The 24509-nt window shown below is 36.9% G+C and overlaps 1 protein-coding gene across 29 annotated transcripts in view; it reads left to right on the plus strand.

The window, feature by feature from the left end:
* The first annotated feature begins 1185 nt into the window (after window positions 1-1185).
* LOC309663074 (nuclear autoantigen Sp-100-like) overlaps window positions 1186-24509 on the plus strand; it is a 104562-nt gene continuing 81238 nt past the window's right edge. For 27 of the 29 annotated variants that reach the window (XR_014265098.1, XM_082466458.1, XM_082466453.1 and 24 more), the window contains exon 1: window positions 1186-1473. Coding sequence is in view for 27 of the 29 variants with exons in the window: in XM_082466458.1 (XP_082322584.1) it covers window positions 1201-1473 (273 nt within the window). In the remaining 2 variants the exon portion in view is untranslated. The remainder of the gene's footprint in view (window positions 1474-24509) is intronic. The other 2 variants (XM_082466460.1, XM_082466446.1) reach the window with 2 other exon arrangements.

Below are 24509 nucleotides of genomic sequence, written 5' to 3' on the forward strand. Positions count from 1 at the left end.
TAGGTGGCTTCTAATTCCAGGTGCTCATCTTGAAGGTCCTAAACAGACAACAGAAAAGTGGGCACTGCCGTGCCAGCACGGCAGTGGCCTGGGCCACCAGCTGCCCAGGGACAGAGAGAAGAGGGAGAGGGGACACTAGAAACGGCAGGGGTGGTTTGTGCCAGCCTTGTCTGGACCCCGTGCCCCATGGAGTCAGGAGCAGAGGACGGTTGTGCCCAACAGAGGCTCGGCTTACTACTCCTTCTACCCCCCCCAAAGTGACGGAGGGAGACAGGGATCCACACGTGTGCAGGACCTGGTACCACTGAGACCCTGCCCACTGGAAAAGATGCCCTCATCAGTGTCCTGGGACCTGTCCCAACCACTGAGATGTGATGCTCACTTCTTTGGGGGAAAGAAAGAACGGAAGTGGAGAGAAGGTAGAAACCTTCCCACTCATCTTCAAATATGATTTGCTTTTATGCTGACTCAAGTGAGTCTTTTGGTCACTTCTCATTCTTTGTGGAATGATGACAGAATCTGAGTGAAAAACCTGTGCGCAGACACAACTTCAGGGCCAAGGGTCGCCCTCTCAGCTGGGTCACCTGCCTTTTCATTTCTAGGTTATCTGGGTTCCAACCTCCATCTCCATCCAAAGGGAAGCCTTTGCCCCCCAGCATTCCAATGACTGCATCCCAGGTTTCTCCTCATCACCCCTGGCTGCAGTTGTGAAGCAACCCCCTAGTCGGGGCACCTTAGACCCTTGCACCTAAGATGTCAACCCTTGTCACCAACTTGGCTCCAGCCTCTGGCCCCAGGGCCTTGGAGATTTTTCTCCTACCTCTGGCTGATTTCCAGGAATACTAAGAACATTCTCTCCACTTTATAAAGCTGAGCATTTGGGCTCTCTCCTGCTCCATGTCCATAAGCTAGGACCTAACTGGGTCGGTCCAGGCTCTCCCACAGCCTGAAGTCTCTGTCTCTTCCTCTCCCCCACCATGGTCATCTCAGCAAGGGGAAGGGGCACACATGGAGCTTACCCCTGACCCTGTGCTATATTCTGAACTGCTCTGAGAAGGCAGGAGACTGAGGACAGTTGTGGTCCTGCAGAAGTTGTTGCTGTCTTTGCACAAACAGGTGGATCCCTGGGGGCTGGCCCTGCTCCTCCCCTGGCCCTCCAGGCCCTGACTGTCTCTCCTTGTCTTTCATCCCTGGGACCACATGTCAGGATGGCTGGAAGCACAGTGGAGTTGCGAGAAGAGGGAGGGCGTCTGCCCAGCACAGCTCACTGACAAGTACTTTCACTTCTCTTTTCTCCACTTGGGCGAAGTCATCTCTGGGTGTGTCCCAGAACAGACTTCCTGCTCAGGGCTCAGGGCTCCAGCAGCCTCCCCAGACCGAGGCTGGGGAGCCTGGTGGGGTCAGAGGCCAAGCTCAGGCCCAGGCCAGGCTGGGCGGGAAGATGGCTGGTTGGGGCAGCGAGCTCATCAGCAGGTCAGTCTTTCTCCCCCTTCCTCCCACCTTTCCCTCTGGCCACGCTGCTGCTTCAGTGCTGTCCTTTGGACTCTGCTTTACGCCTGGTGTAGGGGAACAGTCACCTGCAGTGTAATGAAGGGCAGGAGTGTATAATGAGGAAATCGGATTTTAAACTGCAGCAGGGTGCCTGCTGGTTGAGGCCTGCAGCCGCAAGGCACATGACTGTTTTGCAACTACCGCTCAGCTGGCAGGCCTGTCTGAAGGCAGCAGTCCTTCCTGAGGCTTTGCAGCAAAGATTTATTTCCTTGTGACCCCAGATCACTCTCGTTTCCCTCAGGTCAGTTCTACCTTCACATAGGTCATTTCAAAGAAGGTAGTTTCGAAAATAAAAAATTCAGGAGAAACGCCTGATTTATTCTCAAACCCTGGGTGGTGCTGTCGGTCTCGTACCTGTCCTGTGGACGGGCCCACTTTTCCCACTTCCAGCTGGGGGCCTGGGTTCTTCCTCCAGCAATCCTGAGCAAAGAAATTAAAGGGAAGAGAAACACATCAAACTGCAAAGAGCTAGCACAGGCTGAGTAATTTTATGTTTGCTTTCATTTTCTGTTCTGGAATAGGTTACACCTCTAAAAGGAAAAGAGTAGAAATCCTATCTTTTTCTCTAGTAATGGGCCAGAAATAGCATTACTTAATATTTTAAATTTTTTGATTTTTTAATACAAAAGAAATACATTATGCATTCTTGCTCATAAAACTTCAAATGATACAGAAGTATATAGAGGGAAAAAGTCCTGTTCACCACTCACCCCCTTGCAGCTTCCGATACCAGTCCTGTTAGAGTCGCAGGCATAACCTTCCAGATCCTTTTCTCTGCATTTACATATATAACTCATTTTCTTAAATACAAAATTTGAATCCTGTTTTTTAAAAAATGTATTCATATTGTGAATGCCATTTTGCATTTTCACTTACTTTAATAGCCATAGGATCTTCTCATTCTTTTTAACAGCTATATATTGGGTTGGCCAAAAGGTCGTAAGATGTTACAGAAAAATCCAAACGAACTTGTTGGCCAACCCAATACTATCCCGTAGAATGGATACACCATCGTTTTTATTGTTTGTTTATTTAATTGAAGTATAGTTGATTTGCAATATGGTGTTAGTTTCAGGTGTAGAGCAAAGTGATTCAGTTCTATATATATATATATATATATATATACACACACACATATATACATATAAAAATATATATTCTTTTTCAAATTCTTTTCCCATATAGGTTTTACAAAATATTGAGTATGGTTCCCTGTGCTATACAGTAGGTCCTTGTTGTTTGTCTACTTTATATACTAGTGTGTATATGTTATTCCAAAATTCCTAATTTATCCCTCCTCCCATGTTTCCCCTTTGGTAACCATAAGTTTGTTTCCTATGTCTGTGAGTCTGTTTCTGTTTTGTAAATAAGTTCATTTGTATCATTTTTTAGATTCCACAAATAAGTGATATCATATGAGATTTGTCTTTCTCTGTCTGACTTACTTCACCTCTAGGTCCCTCCATGTTGCTGCAAATGGCATTATTTCGTTCTTTTTTTATGGCTGAGTAACATTCCATTGTATAAATATACCAAGCTTCTTTCTCTGTTCATCTGTTCATGGACGTTTAGGTTGCTTCCACATCTTGGCTGTTGTAAAAAGTGCTGCTATGAACATTGGGGGGTGTGTATCTTTTCCAAGTATGGTTTTCTCCAGATATATGCCCAGGAGCGGGATTGCTGGATCATATGGTAGCTCTGTTTTTAGTTTTTTAAGGAATCTCCATACTATTCTCCACAGTAGCTGTACCAATTTACATTCCCACCAGCAGTGTAGGAGGGTTCTCTTTACTCCACACCGTCTCCAGCATTTATTATTTATAGACTTTTTGATGATGGCCATTCTGACTTACACCATAGTTTTTTGTTTGTTTTGTTTTTTAATTTTTGTTTGCGTTGAGTCTTTGTTACGGAGTGCAGGCTTATTGCAGCGGCTTCTCTTGTTGCGGAGCATGGGCTCTAGGTGTGTGGGCTTCAGTAGTTGCAGCATGTAGGCTTCAGTAGTTGTGGCTTGCGGGCTCTAGAGCGCAGGCTCACTAGCTGTGGCACACGGGCTTAGTTGCTCCGCGGCACCTGGGATCTTCCCAGATCAGGGCTCAAACCCATGTCCCCTGCATTGGTAGGCGGGTTCCTAACCACTGCACCATCAGGGAAGCCCCATACACCATGGTTTTTAAAACATCCCTCCTCCCCACCCTATTGACAGACATTTAGATCATTTTCAATTGTTCACTTTTACCAAGAAGCAGTGATAACGATTATGTATTTCTTTATATTTTTGTACATATAAAAGTGTTTGTCTTGTGTCAATAACCAAAAAAAAATGGAATGCTGAGGCAAAGGGTACTAATATTTAATTGTTTATAGATTCTGCAAACGGCCTTTCTAAGTAGCTGAACCAATGTATTCACCTACACGATTTAGGTGAGCCATCTCCCCACACCCAAACTTTGCAGAGGTGGTGGATCAAGAGTTGCATCTTGTTAACTTTACTCTCCTGATTACATGAGAGGTTGAACAGTTTCTTTGTGTTTATTGGCCTCTTCTATGAAGTGCTGGTTGATTTATTGCCAGTGTTAGTGAGTCGAGGTGATTGTTCTTTCTTTAACTGTAAGGGAGAATTTGCTAAAATTCTGAAACTTATAAATGTACTTCCCTTGCCCTTTCACTTTGCTATGGTGACTTTATCTTATTAAAGCTTAAACTTTAACGTATAGACTTATTATTGTATTGATTTTATAAAATAGATGTACCCTTGTTATTATGAATAAATAAAGTGATGCAGAAAGTTATTGATAAATTCCGTGTGCACAGTCTTTAACTATAGCCCTTGTGTTTTTAAGGTGATAGATTCAATTCTACCTTTACTTCAGGGTAAGTTTCTCCTCCAGTATCACCAAAATGATTTTCTTCTTCAATTTTGGGGCAAAATTATTCTTCCACTGGAGCAACTTCAGCCTTCACAGCTTTTATCTGTCCCTGATCTTTCATCTCTTTAGCTTTTTACTTTCTGCTCATAATGGTTGTCTCAAACTTTTCTTCATGACAATTATTTAATTTTTAGTAGTTTTTGGTTTCTTGGGTTTTTTTTAAGTTGATTTGTTTATTTGGGGGGATCTTAATTTGTTTCTACAGCTCTTCCAACTCCACTTGAAATCACATATTGTTATTTTATCACCCTATCTTCATGCTCTTGCTTTATTATATAGGTTTTTGTGTGATGTTCAGTGCTTTGGGGATGTTTTCTTCATCCTCTGGGTTATCCTTCCAGATTGATTCTATTTGCAGTTTGGTTTCAAGTGTTGCTTTACTTTCTTGTTCACGTGCCTGCCCTGGTTTTACAGCCCATTTCGTTCCAGCATGACCTGGGCAGCTCTCTCACCACCCACAGTCTTAAGCTGAGCGAATGTTTTTGTTTTTTTCCCCCCACATTTCCTGTCTTATCTGAGACCAAATTACTTCCTGTCTGATCTACAGTTAAAGCTTCTACTTTAATTCTTACCAATTTTTGTCTGAGAATCCGTTAATCTGTTAAACCATCCCTTTCCCCACTGATCTGCAGCGCTCCCTTTCCCATTAGCCAAGGGGTCATATGTGCAGGGTCTGTTTCCGTGCACTCTCTTCTCTGCCATTGACCTATGACAGCCTCTCCTTATGCGTTTCCACACTGTCATGGCAACAACAGCTTCATGTGAACTCTTGTAGAGTAAATCTTCCCACGTTCTTTTCTTCTTCCAAAGTGTCTTGGCCCTTTGCATCTCCAAATCAGCTTGTCAAAATCTTGTTGAGATTTTGGTTAGGATTGCGTTGACTCTGTAGGTCAAATTGAAGAGAATTGACATCTTTACAATCTTGTCTTCCATCTCATTAATATGGTATATATATATTAATTTTAAAATATTTTCTAATAAAATTTAAACTTTTCTGCCTAGAAGTCTTATACTTCTGCTAGATTTATTCATAGATACTTGAGATATTTGTGCTATATCTATATAGTTTAAAAATCAACTTTCTAGCTGCTTGTTACTAAGATATAAAAATAAATTGAAACTTTGCCAAACTTTAAAAAATTCTAATAAATTGTATGGAGATATATATTTTGTATATAGATACAAATTTATATAATGTATACGTAATGACTATTTTGTTACTTTCAATCTAATTCTTATACTTCCTACTTCTTTTTCTTGCCTTACTGTGTGGGCTGGGACTTTGTACACGGTGAATATAAGTAGTGATAGTAATCATCTCTATCTTGATTCCAGTCCCAAAGTGAAGGCCTTTATCATTGTACAATTATGAATGATGTTTGCTGTAGGTTTTCTTCTTTAATAAAAAGACTTATACAGATTAAAGAAGTTTTATACTTGGCATCTGATACTTTCAATATATGAGGTGCTTGTGACCCTGTTTTCTGTTGTTTCTGACAGTTCTCACTCACAAATTTCTTTTTTTAAATAAACTTTTTATTTTGGAATAATGTTATATTTACAGAAAAGTTGCAAAGATAGTACAGAAGTCTCTAATACTGTGCACCCAGTTTCATTTCCTGTGTTGTTATCCTCTTACATTATTGTGGTACATTTGTCAAAACTAAGAAAACTCAATATTGGTAGGTTACTGCTGACTAAAGCCCAGACTTTTTTCATTTTCACCAGTTTTTCCACCAATGTCCATTTTCTTTTGCAGGATTGAATCCAGTATACCACATTGCACTGAGCCATCCCATCACCTCTTCTCTTCTGGTCTGTGACAGTTTCTCAGTCTTTCCTTGTCTTTCACGACCTTGACAGTTTGAGGAGTACTGATCAGGCATTTTGTAGAATCTTTCAATTTGGGTTTGTCTTGATGTCTTTCTCATCATTATACTGGGGTTACAGGTTTTATGAAAGAAAACCACAGGGGTGAAATGCCCTTCTCATCACCTCGTATCAGGGGATATGTCAACCTGACTTATCACCAGAAATGCTGACCTTGATCATTTGGTTTAGGTAGTGTTTGCCAGGCTTTACCACTATAAAGTTACTATTTTTTTCCTTTCCACACTCTATTCACAAAGATTATTTTGCTTATATAGCTGGTTATCTTTGACTATGTACTAGCATCGTATTTAGAAAAATTATTTATAGGTAAAATCTGGGACCACAGTGAAGGTACTAGGCTTTGGAAAGGATTGCTGTTTGCTACAACCAGGTGCCTCAGGACGCACCAGTTTGGGAACTCTTTAGCACATGTTCAGGGGCTGAGAGAACCTGGAGGAACCCAGGTGATTTAACTGGGAATACAATTCAGTAAATTCAGAGATGTGCCTACACTTATTCTCACCATGAAGATGTCAAGGTCAGGGTCTGGACTCCCATTGGACTCTCCACCCTGTGTGGACTCTAGACTTTATTTCTGTCTCTCTCACTCCTTAAGGCTGTCAAACCTGAGGTCCTGATTCTCTGGGGTCAGCAAATGCCCTCAAATCAAAAGTGTCTCTGTGCTTTGCTTACCTCTCTGGTTTCTCCTTCCCCTTTACTTTTGCCTGGCAAATCCTTATGGTGGTTTCATCTCTTCTATGATTAATAACATGTTTAAATGCTTTTTCCAACTCAAGTTTTTTCAACAGAACTCTGTACTGCTTGTGGGAGTTGGGAGAGATTGAGATGTTTTGAATCCTGACCTACCACGTCAGAAACTTATGGTCATTGACTAAATGATTGATTGATTGATTAACTGCCGTTTTTCAAAGTTTATGGCTTGAGGTTTGATTGTGGCTCTTGAAGTTTTCTCTGACTGCTTCTAGGATTTTTCTCTTAGCATTTAAACTGTAGTGAGTCTAGATTTGTTTGTTTGTTTTTTTATTGTTTTTGTTTTGCATTTAACCTGTTGGTGTTTTCACAGTTGCTTGAATTTGTGAGTTGATGCCTTTTATCTGTTTTAGAAAATCCTTAGCCGTTAACTCTTCAAATATTTCTTCTGCCCTCCCCCCAGCTTCCTCCTCTCTCTTTCTAGGACTCAAAAGCAGATTATACTAGACCTTTCGACTGTCTCTCACATGTTCCTTTCATGCTTTTCTGCATTTTTCCATTTGTTAAATGTCTGTACTTTAGTTGGATGTCTTTTATTGAGGTATCTATCTTCTAGTTAACCAATCGACAAGTTTTGTCTTTTTTATCCAATCTTCTGCTAAATACTACTAACAAGTTTCATTTTTAAAATTGTATTTTTAGATCTAAATATTCCATTTCATTTTTTTTTTGTAGATTCCAATTCTCTGGTAGAATTAGCTGACTTTCTATTTTCTCCATCATTTCGTCCCTTTTCTTGACCATGTTAATCACAGATTTACGTGCTAAGTCCGATGTCTGGATCATCCGTGCACTTGCTTCCATCATCTTTTTTTTTTCTTGGTTTGGTCCCATAGTCCTATCTTTTGACATGCCTATTAATTTTTTATTGAATGCTAGACATTGTGTATGCAAGACATGCAGCCTCCAAATATTCTCTTCCACATAAGAGTAATTCCCCTTTCCTCTGCTAAGCAAGTAAAACAATGAGGCAGACTACATTACACATTCAGGGCATGAAATGACTCAAGAATAGTATGCATTTTTTGATAAGATTTAATATACCTCTGGTTTGCCCTGATCACAGATGAGGACATCCAGGGCTTTCAACTGAGAGACAGCAATCAAGTTTTCTCTGCTTTTCAAAGCTTTTGTCATATTTTCACCCTCTTTCCTCATGCAGCTTTCCAATTGAAAAAAGTTCTTGAGAAAACCAACCAAGTTTTTAATTTCCTTGAAGTCTCTAACTTTGCACTCCAACTCCAAATGACCATCAGAAGTTCTGCTAGTTTCTTTGTCCTCCAGCTACAGCCCTTTGCCTGTGCCAAGTCCAGATTCTCAGCTTCTAGCTGTGTTCAGAATTTACAAGTGCTGTCATGGGACAAAAAGGCTACAGATTCCAAAGCCAGATCACCTCTCCCTTCAGAGCTTTCAACTCTCTCCCTTTATGTTCTCTGGACCTCATCATGATTGTCTTTGCCTTTTCTGCATGGTGAGCCTTCAGGTAATTCTTTGCCTTTCAGAGACTTTTTACATAGTTATTCCAGCCTCCTGGCCTTAAAAACTTTACCAAATATCTTGGGAAGAAGAATGGGTTGTGTATTGAGGCCCCTCAAGTCTCCAGCCCTGTGTGACTGTCACAAGCTCTTCTGTGTTCCCTGCTCAGAGTAACACTCTTTGCTCTTGGCCAAGCCCAAATTCTCAGCCTCTATTCCCAGAATCAGCAAATACCAGCCACTACCCTGAAAAATAACAATTATAGCTTCTCAGCTCCCAAAGGTCTCCAGTCTCTAGAACCTTAGTCTCTGCAGACTCTGTTGCTTCTGTAGCTCTCTAGTCCCTTTAAAATAGTGTTCTGGTATTCTACCCAGCTCTTCTAATTGTTCTCTACTGGACTTCTGGCCTGCCTCAAACTGTTCGATCCTACTCTCTGATGAATTTTTGTTTACATTATTTTATGTGGATACTAACCAAAGGTTAACCTATAGTCTAGTTTCATTTTCTGATTTTATTCAAAAATCACATACAAATTTTTTTTAATTTTTATTATTTTTAATTGAAGTAGAGTTGATTTACAACATTACATGAATTTTAGGTGTACAACACAGTGATTCGATTTTTTATAGATTATACTCCATTTAAAGTTATTACAAAATAATGGCTATATTTCCATGTGCTATACAATATATCCCTGTTGCTTATTTATTTTATACATAGTAGTTTGTGTTTCTTAATCTCATATGTCTATCTTGCCCCTCCCCACTTCCCTCTCCTCACTGGTAACCACTAACTTGTTCTCTATATCTGTAAATCTGTTGCTGTTTTGTTATATACATTCATTTGTTTTATATTTTAGATTCCACATATAAGTGATAACATAGAGTACTTGTCTTTTTCTATCTGACTTGTCTCACTAAGCATAATACTCTAGGTCCAGTCACATTGCTGCAAATAGCAAAATTTTATTTTTATAATGGCTGAGTAATATTCCAATGTGTGTGTGTGTGTGTGTGTGTGTGCATCATGCCTTATTTATCCATTCATCTGTTGATGGGCACTTAAGTTGCTTCCATATCTTGGCAATTGTAAATAATGCTGCTATTAACATTGGGGTACATGTTTCCATATCCATTTTTATACTCAAGTTTACCAATGTTATCCTCCTTATGCTTTTTTTAAAATGCCTTTTATATTCTCAGAATTCTAACCATATTCTCCTATATATTATACTAATACTTTATTAATTCATTCACAAATATTTCCCAATACCATGTTTTCAGAACTTAATGAGATGCTGGAATATAATGGTGAGCAAAGCAGACCAAGTCCCTGCCCTAATGGAAATGACATTCCAGTGAGAGAAAAATAGTAAACAGATGAACAAATAAATGTATAATTTAATGACAGAAAGTGGTAAGAGTATAAAGAAAAAAAGCATATGGGGTACATGGATAGAGTGTAATGGGAGTGCAATTTTAGACAGGATGTCCTGGGAGGGCTTTCTGAGAGGTTAGTATATGATGAGAGTCATGAATATATTGAGGAAAAGCACCATGCCAATTCCTGAAGAAATGTTCTAAGTAGAGGAAACAGCCAACGAAAAGTCAGGCATAGAAACATGGTTGGAATGTCTGAAGAAGGCTTGGAGGTTAAGGTGCCAAAGGGCAGTGATCTAGAAGAGGAGTAGTAGAAAATGAGGTTGGAAAGTCATGTTTCTCACGGGTCATGGTCAAGACTTTATATTTTATTGAAAATAGGGTGGGGAGTCATTGGAGAGTTTTCAATAGAGTGAAATAATCTGATTTCAGTTTTTCAAAGATCTCTTTTGCTTATGTTTGATGTTTGGAGAACAGCTGCAATATGACATGAGTGGAAACAAGAAGACTAGTTGGTAGCTATTACAGTAGCCAGGCAAGAGATGATGGTGGTTGGGACCAGGTTGGTGCAATGAATATAAAGAAAAAGGGTGGGATATCGGATATATTTCTATGATAAAGCCAAGAACAGTCGAAGATGGATCAAACATTAAGTATGAGAGGAAGAGAAGTGTCATAGAAGACTGCAAATGTTTTAGCCAAAGAAATTAAAGGAGAGAGTTGTCATTTGCCTAGATGGCAACATTGTGTAGTGATTAAAGGGCCTGGACTCTGGTCCAAAGCCTCACTCTGTTCTTCAATAATTATGTGGCCTTGGGGATATTGCTTAACATCTCTGTACCTCTGTTTCTTCATCTGTAAAATGGGATAATAAGAGCATATACCTCATAGGTGCTGTTATATGTATTTACTAAATCCTATATATGGAAAAATTAGAAAATAAGCAGGTTTCAAGAGGTGACTCAGAAGATCAGTGATCAGTTGCTGCCTGCTAATTGGAAAAAGCCTACCTGTGTCATCAAAGTGAAGATGGTTGAATATAAATCTGGAGTCCAGGGGAGAGATATGAGGTAGAGATGCACATTTGGGAATTGTCCATGTGTGGCTGGTATCCAAAGCCATGGGAATAGATAAGATTACACAGGGAAGGAGTGCAGATAGAAAAGAGGTAAGAGAACTGTCCCTGAGGAGTTGAATACATGCAGAAGAGCAGGAATAGCCAAGGAGATAGTTGGAAAGCCATAAAGGCATGGCTCTCAGGAGCCAAATGAAGAAAGCATTTCCAGAAGGGAGAAGTTGTTCAATGTCCATGAGGTTGAGGGATGAAATAAAAGGAGGACTGAGAATTGGCCTTTGGGTTTGGCAGTGTGGAGGTCAGGGAAAACATAAACCCAGAATATTATGTATAGGGTATTGGTAAGGGTAAAACTTGAATGAGTGCAAGAGAGACTGAGGTGGAAAAGTGGAGACAGTGAATATGGACAACAATTTCAAACGAGAAACACAACAGGAGAGGTCATCTGAGTGTAGAGAGATTTTTAAATGGGTAATACTGAAGCATGCTGTATGTTGATAGTAATAGTCCAATAGAGAAGGAAAAGTTGATGAGGCAGAAGTGAGAGAGAATGATTCTGTATTGATTGTGCCTGAGTCAGGGAGAGGTAATGGAAAACAGTGCCCAAGTGGGTGGATTGTCCTTAGGCTGAAGAGGGCCAATCTGTGCACTGTAACAGGAGGGAAGGCCAATGGGTGCCCAGGTAGGTAGGCTGACGTATTCCATGGTGAGAGGATGCAGTTACGTTCTTCTGTTTTGCGTCTACATTCTCAGTTGAGAGGGAGAGAAAGGGTGGGAAGAGTTTGAGGATAGAAAAGCTGTAAAATAGTCATTCAGGGAAGGAAAATGTGAAATGAATAGCATGATGTAGGATTACTCAACAGCACTGAGAATCCATTTCAGCTTAATGATTATAAACTTAAAGAGAGAGCACTTAACATGCTTGTTTTTTTCTCCAGACAGCTTGGGTGCTGATGAGTGGAAGAGGGGCTAATCTGATTTTATCCAGGGTTATCGATATATTAGATAAATTCACTGGAGGGAGATGTGAACGAGGAAGTTAAAGGTGAATTTAAGAGGCAGATTTTAATAGCAGTCCTAGAACTTGACTGCATGATGGAGAGCTTTGAACTTACTTATCCCCTTCCCAGTTGTACTTGGGTATTAGGATGCTTTAAAACTCCTTAATAGATTCTAATGTATAGCCAAGGTTAAGAACACTGGAATATAACAATATATAATGAATTTAGGTGGGTAAGAAAAGTGAAGACATAGAAGCAATTATGGAAAATTTTAAAAAAAAACAGTAGCAGAATTGGGAGCCTGAGTGTAGGGTATCACAGATTCATTGGAGTGCAGGTGTTAGAAGACATGACCTGCAATAGATGAGGCAGTGGTCATATTTCAGTCTGAGATTTTGTAGCATGCACAAATTGGAGGAATGATGAAGTCTAAAGTATGGCCATGGAAGAGAGTTGCAGAAATCCAGTGGAAGACAAGATTATGAGAGATAGGAAGGTCAGTAAGTTGAAAGATCAGGATATTTAATGGAATCTCTGTGAATAGGGAAATAATCATGAATTTTGTAAGGACTCCTGGTAAGGTATTTGCAAAAATTTTCTTCGAATAAGGGACAGTAGCCAATAGAATGGCAGATAGAAAGGAAAGAAAAAAAGAAAGATAAAATGTTTTATAGTTTGTTTAGTTGGTTTTTTGGTTGGTTTATATTTCTTTCTTAATTCCACGGGAGATTTATTTTTGCACATGGAATGAGATACAGAACTACCATTTTTTTCCTTCAAAAAAAGGACCATTTATGCAATAACATTAACTTAGTAGTTTATCCTTTAACTACTGATTTGAAATAACATTTTAAACATATACTAGATTACCTTTTATATATAGGTGATCCTTGTTCTGATTCATGATTCTATTTTTTTATTCCTCTTTCAACACTGAAATATTTTAGTTACTATGGCTTTATAGGTAAAGCTCTTTATCATTCCTATTTTCAAAATATTCATAGCTATTCTTGAGTTCTTTCTCTTCTAGATAAACGTTGGGACCAACTGTTAATGTTCTGTAGTATAACCCATCTTTCTGGGATTCAGTCAATAGACATTGAACGAATATATAGATTTAAATTAAATTTTAAATTAAATTAAAATGTAAAAATTAAATTAAAATTTTAAAAATTCTGAATGGTCCCAACTAGAAAGATAGCATGTCTCTTTATTTATTCAAGTACATATTCAAGTTCTATAGTAAAGTTATTGTTTTTTAATGATCCCTATGGTAAGCTCATTGGGTCAATTTAGTGCTAGGCATTTTACAATTATATTTATAAATGGGAACTCATTTTTCTTTTACATTTTCTAAATTTTTATTGCTGGCATAGGGGAAAACTTGGTTTGAGTTTGTTGATCTTATGGATACAAATCTTACTAAGGGGACTTCTTCTCCTAATATTGTCTTGTATTTGTCTGGAGAAATCTTTGATTTCCTTTATCAATGTTTTATAGTTCTCAGCATATAAGTCTTTCAAGTCTTGGTCAGGTTTATTCCTAAGTTTTTTTTTTTTTTTTTTTTTTGATGCAATTTTAAAAGTGACTGCTTTTTTTTTTAACTTTCCCTTTCTGATATTTCATTGTTAGTGTAAAGAAATGCAACAGATTTATTGCCTTTAGCTCAGTTTTCATCTCAGCAATTGAGTTGTCTAATTTTGATTGGCTCCTCTTTATAATTTCTAGTTCCGTATTACAGTGATCTGCATTTCTATCGATAGTGTTTCTTAATTCCTTCAGCAATTTTATTACCTCCTTTTTCAATTCAGGGTCTGACAGACTGGAGAGGTCTGTTTCATTGTTTGTTCTTTCAGGAGATTTCTCTTGTTCTTTTAATTGCCTTAGTGTGAGGGTTGGTTTTATTCATTGTTCTGGGTACTCCAGGGCCCTTTCAAATGGAAACCTACTTATTTTAAGTCACACAATTTTGCTTGTAATATTTCTTCACTTATTTCCTCCCTTCTGCTTTCTCCTATCTTTTGGAATTCATGTTAGTTGGATATTAGGTCTCCTAGGTTGATCCTCTACAAGCTTCCTGCTTTTCAGGGTCTTGGGGCAGTTCTTTATATTTTTTTCTTTTGAATCTACCATCTGTAAAAGTTTCTCAGCTCATTCATTCATTCTAGTGATTTTTAAATTTCTGCCATCATATTTTTAATTTCCAAAAGCTCTTTTTAAAACTTTCCTTTTTTATACCACCTTTTTTGAAAAATGAATCCGATACTGTTTTTCTACTACTGAAGACAATAGTTTTTTTTTTTAATTCCATTTATTACAAGGTTTTTTTGAGAGTTAGTTACTTTCCAGCTCTTTCCCTACTATTTGTTTCTTCTCAAGGATTCCATCAGGTGTCCATTTACATTTAAGAATGAGACATGAAAACTTGATTAGGGCTCTGTGTAAAGGATGCCTCTAGTTGACTGGTGAGTTTCATTGTGCCAGTTTTGATTTTCACCTCTCAATCTGTCTTCTGAAGTAATGGTGCCTCTGATTCCAGACCCCTTTCACAATTCAGAAGCCTAAATTGGCTTGCCTCTTTCCAGTTTCCCCTTGTATGAGTAACTATATTTTTTAAAGATTTATTGAAGTATAATTGATATACAAAAAATTGCACGCATCTAATGTATAAAACTTGATGAGTTTGGACATGATACCATCACCACAACCAAGGTACTAAACATATTCATCACCTCCAAAACCCTTTTTGTGTTTGTTAACTATAGGTACTATGTTTTATAGTAGATGTCTAGAACTTATTCGTCTTGCATAACTGAAACTTTATACCCATTGAAAAACAATTACCCATTTCCCACCCCCAGCACTGGTAACCACCATTCAAGTCTCTACTTCTATGAGTTTGACTATTTTAGATACCTTATATAAGTGGAATCATGCAGTATTTATCCTTCTGTGACTGCTTTATTTAACTTAGCATAATGAACCTCTAGGTTCATCCATGGTGTCATAAATGGCAGGATTTCTTTCTTTTTTAAAGAAACAATCCCACTTACCATCACATCAAACAGAATAAAATACCTAGGAATAAACCTACCAAGGAGACAAAAGACTTGTACTCTGAAAGCTATGAGAAGCTGATGAAAGAAATCAAAGATGACACAAACAGGTGGAAAGATATACCACGTTCTTGGACTGGAAGAATCAATATTGTCAAAATGACTGTACTACCCGAGGTAGTCTATAGAGTCAATGCAATCCTTATCAAATTACCAATGGAATTTTTCACGGAACAAGAATAAAAATTTTTAAATTTGTATGGAGACACAAAAGACCCTGAATAGCAAGCAATCTTGAGAAAGAAAAACAGAGCTGGAGGAATCAGGCTCCCTGACTTCAGACTATACTACAAAGCTACAGTCATCAAAACAGTATGATACTGGCACAAAAACAGAAATATAGATCAATGGAACAGGATAGAAAGCCCAGCAATAAACACACGCACCCATGGTCACCTAATCTATGACAGAGGAGGCAAGAATACACAATGGAAAAAAGACAGCCTCTTCAATAAGTGGTGCTGGGAAAACTGGACAGTTACATGTAAAAGAATGAAATTAGAACACTCCCTAACACCATACACAAAAATAAACTCAAAATGGATTAAAGACCCAAATGTGAGGTAGGATACTATAAAACTCTTAGAGGAAAACATAGGCTGAACACTCTTTGACATAAATCACAGCAACATCTTTTTTGACCCACCTCCTAGAGTAATGAAAATTAAAACAAAAATAAACAAATGGGACCTAATTAAACTTAAAAGCTTTTGCACAACAAAGGAAACCATAAACAAGATGAAAAGACAGCCCTTAGAATGGGAGAAAATTTTTGCAAATGAAGCAACTGACAAAGGATTAATCTCCAAAATATACAAGCAATTCATACAGCTCAATATCAAAAAAATAAACAACCCAATCAAAAAGTGGGTGGAAGATCTAAACAGACATTTCTCCGAAGAAGACATACATATGGCCAAAAAGCACATAAAAAGATGCTCAACATCACAAATTATTAGAGAAATGCAAATCAAAACTACAATGAGGTATCACCTCACACCAGTCAGAAGGGCCATCATCAAAAACTCTACAAACAATAAATGCTGGAGAAGGTGTGGAGAAAAGGGAACCCTCCTGCACTGTTGGCAGGAATGTAAATTGGTACAGCCACTAGGGAGAACAGTACAGAGGTTCCTTTAAAAACTAAAAATAGAACTACCATATGATCCAGCAATTCCACTCTTGGGCCTATATCTGGAGAAAACAATACTCTGTAATGACCTATATGGGAAAAGAATCTAAAAAAGAGTGGATATATGTATATGTATAACTGATTCACTTTGCTGCACAGCAGAAACTAACAACATTGTAAATCAATTATACTCCAATAAAAATTAATTTTAAAAAAGTAGGTAGAGGAAGATTTAATAGATTTAATGTAAAAAAAGCAATACAAACATTAAAAGACAATGTAGAAAAATATTTTCAACACATATAACAAAGGCTTAATATATCTGATATACACAGACCCAGCCCACTGATAAAATATGACAAATAACTCCAAAGAAAATTGACTTGAACAGAAAGCTTAGAGAAGAGAAAATAAAAATGTGCAATAAACATATGAATACATACAAATTAAATGGTAGTGAGAAACCATTTCTCACCTCTTAGAATGGCAAACATAACTTCATAAATGACATTGCAGTGTGGGAGAAGATTCAGAGAAACAGACATTTATTGCTGGGTTGAGCATGAATTGCTAGAGCCTTTTCAGGAAAGATCTGGCAATATCTACTAAATTTTAAGATACACTACAGCTTAACCCAGCAGTCAGTCCTACTTTTGGAACCTATCCTGTGAAAATAAAAACACCAATATGCATATACAAAAGCTCCAGAACTTTCAGTGGCTCCCTATTTCCCCCAAAGTAAAAGCCAAGTCCTTAAGAGTGTTCAGAGGACCTGAAACGATCCAGCCCTTCTCTCCTCTCCTCTACCTCACTCCTCTCTGGCCACACTACTCTTTGCTGTTTCTTGACTACACCAGGCACACTACAGCTCTAGGAAAGTGGTGCTGGCTCTCACCTCTGTGTGATATGTTCTTTGTCCAGATACCTATTAGTGAACTAACTTTCCATCTCCTTAAAATCCTTGCTCCAGGTCACCTTCTCAATGAGGGCTGTTTTGACCAACCTACTCAAAATCACAGCCACAGCCCAGCCCCCCACCCAACCTGCATACTCCCAACCTCCTAATCTGGTTCTATTTTTATTGTCTGTGATGTCCTTATCACTCCCTAACATACTAAATTAATTACTTATTTATTTTATTTAGTGTTTATTGTCTCAATCATTGACATCTCCCAAAATACATATGCCAGAGCATAGGAAATTTGTTAATTTGTCCCTTGATTTTTCTTGAGTACTTGATGCACACAAAGCACGAATAAATTGGTTAGATGCCGTAAGTACAAATGTCTTTATTGAAGCATTGTTTTTTGATGGCAAAATAGAACAATGACTACATAACACTGACCTCTAAATCTGAAAACAATCTGATTGTCCATTGAGCTGAATGGTTGAATAAATTATGGTAAATACATATTGCTAGAGTATTACATACCTATTTATTTCTAATAATTTGGATAGAAGGGCATAGTTTTATTAATGAATAAAAACAAGTTCAGATTAATATATCATGACCCAGGACTTCCCTGGTGGCACAGTGGTTAAGAATCCACCTGCCAATGCAGGGGACACAGGTTCAATCCCTGGTCTGGGAAGATCCCACATGCCGGGGAGAAACTAAGCCCGTGTGCCACTACTATTGGTCCTGTGCTCTAGAGCACATGAGCCAAAACTACTGAGCCCACACACTGCAACTACTGAGCCCACGTGCCACAACTACTGAAGCCTGTGCACCTAGAGCCTGTGCTCCGCAACAAGAGAAGCCACCACAATGAGAAGCATGCACACCACAATGAAGAGTAGCCCCCGCTCGCCACAACTAGAGAAAGCCTGCGCGCAGCAACGAAGACCCAATGCAGCCAAACAAACAAACAAACAAACAAACAAACAAAAAAATATATATATATATAATGCCCCTATTTTTGTACAAATCAAAGTAATAAAAATATTTTACTTGTGGTAAATTTTGGAACAAATGATGCGAAGGCGTGGAATGCTACGCCCCAGGCTGTTAACAATGGCTTAGTGAAGAGTGTCCGGGTTACACCCAGGTCCCTTCAGATCCTTCTTTTTAATCATTTCTTGGTAACATCAGAGGAAATAGAAATAATAGAGCCAACAGAACAAGACTTCAGACTAAGTATATTCAATGCTCCCACAGCTTATGAGATAATATTGCTTCTATAAAACAATTAACTAGGAAACTTAGAAATTTAAAAGTTGTTTTACAGAAATAAAAGTAGGCAAAATAATAAAATATTTAGGAATAAACTTAACAAATGTAACATAAGACTTATATGTCAAAACTGCAAAACATTGTAAGAAAAATTAAATATCGAAATAAATAGAAAATTATGGTTCATGGATTGGAGGACTCGATATTTTTAAGATGGCAATTCTTCCCAAATTGATCTGCAGATTCAATGCAAAATCAAAATCCCAGCAGGCCTTTTCACAGAAATTGAGAAGCTGATCTTAAAATTTGTGTGGAAATGCAAAGGACCCAGAATAGTGAAAATGATCTTAAAAAGGAAAAAGTTGTAAGACTTACAGTTCCTGATTTCAATACTTATTATAAAGCTACATTAATAAAGACAGTTAAAGCACTGCCATAAAGATAGATTTAGAATCAATGGAACAGAATTGAGAGTGCAGAAATAAACACTGATGTTTTGGGTCAATTGATTTTCAACAAAAGTGCCAAGGCAACTCAAGGAGGAAAAGATCGTCTCTTCAACAAATGGTGCTAGAACATTTGGATATCTACATGCAAAAAGATTAATTTATACCCTTACCTCACACCATTTGCAAAAATCAATTCAAAATGGATCAAAGACCAAAATGTAAGAGCAGGGCCAGATTCAGGGCCATGCATCTTATTCAGATGCACAAGGCCTTGTGCTTGGTTTACTGCTCTGCTTTCACTGTTCTGAAATTCTTAATGGTTTGTAAACAAGGGTCCCACTAATTTCTTTTTCCCTGGGTCCCACAAATTGTGTAGCTGGGTGTGTGTGACAGTGAAAATGATAAAACTTTTTTTTTAATTTTCATTTTTTATTGAAGTATAGTTGATTTATAATGGTTCAGATGTACAGCAAAGTGATTCAGTTATATATATATATATATATATATATATATATATATATATATACATACATATATATTCTTTTTCAGGTTCTTTTCCATTATAGGTTATAACAAGATATTGATTATAGTTCCCTTTGCTATACAGTAGGTCCTTTTTGTTTATCTACTTTATATATAGTAATGTATAACTGTTAATCCCAAACTCCAAATTTAGAAAATGATAAAACTTTTAGAAGAAAATATGGAAGAAAAATCTTTGTGACTTTGGGTTAGACAAAAAGGTAGTTAGAACACAAAAAGCATGATTCATAAAATAATATGTTGATAAATCAGAGTTCACAAAACTTAAATCTTTTGTACTTCAAGAGACACCATTAAGAAAATAAAAGACTAATCCCAGTCTGGAAGAAAATATTAACCAATCATGTTCGTAATGAACAACTGCACCTGGATATGTAAAGAATTCTTACAACTCAATAATTAGACAAACAGTCCAATTAAAAGATGGGCCAATGGTTTGAATAGATATTTCTCCATGGAGTCATATGGAAGGTAATAAACACGTGAAATGCTCAACATCATTAGCCATTACGGAAAAAAGCAAATTAAAATCAAAACAAAATACCAATGTATACCCACTGGATTGGCTACAATCAAAGACATAAAGGGTTTGCAAGATAGTGGAAAAACTAGAACCCTTACATTCCTAGTGGTAGGAATGTAAAATGGTTCTTTGGAAGCACTGTAAAACAGTTTCTTAAAAAGCTAAAATAATGTTACCATATGACCCAATAATTCCACTCCTAGGTAGCTATGTAGAAATAAAAACATATGTCCACACAAAGACTTGTATGCAAATATTCATGGCAGCATTTTCCATAATAGCCAAAAGTGGAAACAAACCAAATGTCCATTACTGGTGAATGGATAAATAAAATGTGATAATTCCACCCAATGTAATACCATTCAGCAATAAAAAGGAATGAAATACTAATACATGAGGCAACATGGATGAACCCCCAAGACATTATGCCCAGTGAAAAAAAGTTAGTTGCAAAAGACCATATAATCTTTGCTTTCATCTATATGAAAGGCCCAGAAAAAGGAAATATACAGAGACAGGTAGTAGAGTAGTGGTTGCCTGGGGCTGGGGAATAGAAACAGGAATCACAGCAAATAGCCATGAGCAAACTTTCTGGGGTAATAAAAATGTTCTAAATCTGGATTGTGTTCATGATTGCAGAATTCTATACATTTACTAAAAATCATTGAATTGTAAATTTAAAACAGCCAAATTTTATGGTATATAAATTTTACCTCATTAAAAAAAATTTTTTTTATAAAAACAAAGGTAAGTGTGTTAGCTGAATAGACTCAGTTGAAGTAAGGTTAGTTAGAAGAAATGGAAAATGTGAAAAAATTAAGATATACTGCATAATCTGATGTTTCAACATTCTGCCAATGGAATTCCAGAAGAAGAGAAAGAATGAGAACGAGGAAATCAAATAAAAAGAGGGAAAAACAATTCTCAGAATGGAAGCTAGAACTTTAGATTTAAAAGTCCCATCATTACAGAGAATGAATTTTTAAATCCCATACCTAGGATTTCACCATTCTAGTGAAAATCTAGAATATCACAAATAACAAACAAATCATAAAGTTTCCAGAAAGTAAAAGCAATGGACATACAAGGAATGAAAACCTGATGGAAGTTGCAATTTTCATTTGCGACACTGAACGCAGGAAGACAATGAAGGAAAATGTCCTAATTTTTAAGTGAAAAATAATTTTGAACCTTAATTCTAAACATACACAAGTACTCATGCATGTATGAAAGTAAAATGAAGATATTTTCAGACCACAAAGATTCAGAAAGTTTATGATGGGAATAGGAAGAGAGAGGAGAGAAATAATATCAAGTTTCAGTTTTTAGCTTGAGAAAAGATACCAAATAACTCCTGACATTGAGAGAATAATATACACCTAAGTTTGTTTATTAAAAATTCAACTGAAAAAAAGAGTAGACATTACTTCCAATGTATTGGTGGAAAATTATGGAGCCACGGAAATGTGATCAATCAAAAAACAGGTGAGAAAGAGGGTGGGAGAATAATAAGAAATCCTTGAAAATACTAAGTAATAATTAAGATAGCAAGAATAAATACAAACACACTAGTGATCAAAATAAATGTCAATGTAATTAACTGACATAAAATATAGAAATATGTATGTTGGATAGGAAACAAGATTCAGCTATTTTTAAAAATAAAACAACTCAACGAGATTGAAAATAAAGGGATTGGAAGAGACATATTAAATGACTGCAAAGTTAAAGAGCACTCTGTAGCAAAACTAACCTCAGAAACAAATAAAATTTAGATTCACATGTACTACAAAGAATGCAGGTTATTTCGTACTGATAAAATGTACACTCTACCAGACTGAATGGTAGAAGTTATGATCTGTAATAAAATATCCTTAGAATATTGAAGGGAAAGTTTGATGGATGTTCAGGAAAACCTCAAATCCTACAGTTAGAGTATAAAATATTAACAGATCTCTGTTAGAAGCTAGCAAATCTGGTAAACCAAAATTAAATTTTAAAAAGATTTGAATAAAATAATGAGCACTTTGGATTAAATAGATGTGAAAAGCAGCGGTTAAAATTTGTTTCAGCAAATTTAAAAATATCTGATATTTTTGGATGTTCACTCTCCACTAACACTCTTAAGTGCTTGATACTTGGTTTAACACATTTCCTCTTCATAACCCTTCTATGAAATGGGTACCATTATTGTCAACATCATTCTACAGGTAGGGAACTCAGGCTGCCCTATCTCCACAGCTATGCAATGGCAGAGCTGGAGTTCAAAACATCCTCCCCACCTTCCTACCTATCCCCTCACCTTCAATCCTTCCTCCTGTCTGGCACTGGCACTATTAATCACTACAATATATTGCCTTTCAAACATGAAGAAGCCTCAAAAATGACATGCATTAGGCTGCAAAAGAAATAACAATAGACTCTTAAGTGAAAAAATCTTAAAGAACACATTTTCTAATCATATATGATAAGATCAGAATAAATAACCAGGACAAAGGAAGACCTTCCCTAATCCATCCACTGAGAAGTTTTCAAAGCTCCTTCCAAACACTCCTTAGTTTAAAGAGAAAATCAAAATAGAAATTACAAATGATTAAGAAATAAACTCCAATGAAAACATTGCATACAAAAACCACAGACATACCCAAATGGGCACAAAGGTGAACATTCATGGCCTAAAATCCATTTATTAGAAAACAGGAAATGTTGAAAAGTAAATTTAACTTTAAATCAAGGTATTAGGAAAAGAAATCAAGATAATCCCCCCAAGAACGTTGAAGACTAGAATAAGGAAGGGAAAAATATATAAATATAATTTTAAAAGCAGTATTTAATTAAATATCAAACAAAAAAATAAGAATAATGGAACCAAGAGAACCAAAAGGTGGTTCTTGGACAAGAATAACAAAATGGAACATTTGATCAAGAGAACAAAAGGGAAGACATAAATGAACAACACCAGAAATAAGGAAAGGGATATGTCTCTAGTGAAAGAAAAGATTAAAATTTTATATTAAAAAAATCCATGTATAATTTCCTACCAATAAATATGACAATCTAGGAAAAATGGTTACTTTTTAGGAAAATAGGAATGATCAAACCTGAGTCAACTTGAGAACTAAATAGAACTAAAAGTAGTAGAAGAAATGTACAATGTCCTTCCAGACCTACCCTAACCCCGCCCTCTCCCCACCCCCCCGACACCCCCACCCCTAGACATCAAACAGTTTAATGAATAATTTCCAGCAATCCTTCAAGGAACAGAGAATATTTGTATTAAGTAAATTATTCCGATAAGTTAAGAAAATTCAAATCACCCCAAATCATCATGAGATTACTATATTTCTGCTATCAAACCCAGATAAACACAAGACAAATGAAAATTGTAGGTTAATGTTGCTTATAAACACATAATATTAAATCCCTTAAAAAGATATTAGTGAGTCCAGTCCAAGGGGGGATGAAAAATTAGTGTGATATTACCACATAAGTATCATCTCAGGAATTCTAGGACAGGTCACATTAGAAAATTTTTCTATGCTTTTGGTTAAACCCGGCAGATTGAACACATCTGCATTTATCAGTGCTCCTTCTAACACTAAATCATGTCAGAGAGTTACATGGCAGAAAGCAGCAAGGACGAGAGAACAGAAGGGAGGATATCAAACACCAGATGTCAAGCAGACATTTCAAAAGATGAGATGCGGATGTATAAGCAGTAGCCAATTTCACAGAGCGAAGGAATAAGAAACATAACTGGACCCCAGTCTTACACCATATACAAAAATCAAGTCAAAACTGATTAAAGACTTAACTGTAAGACCTGAAACTATTGTAATGTAGAGCATGGGGGTTCTTGTTAATAATACTGTATTGCATATTTGAAAATACTAAGAGAGTATATCTTAAAGTTTTCATCACAAGAAAAAATTTGTAACTATGTATGGTGATGAAGGTTAAGTAGACTTATTGTGGTGATTATTTCATAATATATACAAATATCATATTGTTATGATGTACCCCTGAAACTAATGTAATGTTATATGCCAGTTATATCTAAATTTTAAAAATCTATAAATAATTGCCAAAATTTGGAAGCAACCAAAATGTCCTCCAAAAAGTGAATGGATAAATAAACTCTGGTACATTTAGACAACGGAATACTATTCAGGCCAAAAGGAAATGCATGTTATTAAGTAAAAGAAGACAATCTGAAAAGGTGACATACTATGATTCCAACCATATGACAGTCTGGAAAAGGCAAAACAATGGAGACAGTAAAAAGATCAGTTGTTGCCAGGGATTTGGGGCAGGGATAAATAGGCAGAGCACAGAGCATTTTTAGAGCAGAGAAACTACTCTGTATGATACTATAATGGTGGATACATGGCATTATGTATTTGTCTAAGCCAACAGTGTACAAGAATGAATCCTAATGTAATCTATGGCCTTTGAGTGATGATGATGTGTCAAAGTAGGTTCATAATTGTGAAAAATGTACCACTCTGTTGGGGAACA

Source organism: Balaenoptera physalus, assembly GCF_965194825.1.
Source record: "Balaenoptera physalus genome assembly, chromosome: 6".
Classification (NCBI taxonomy): Eukaryota; Metazoa; Chordata; class Mammalia; order Artiodactyla; family Balaenopteridae; genus Balaenoptera; species Balaenoptera physalus.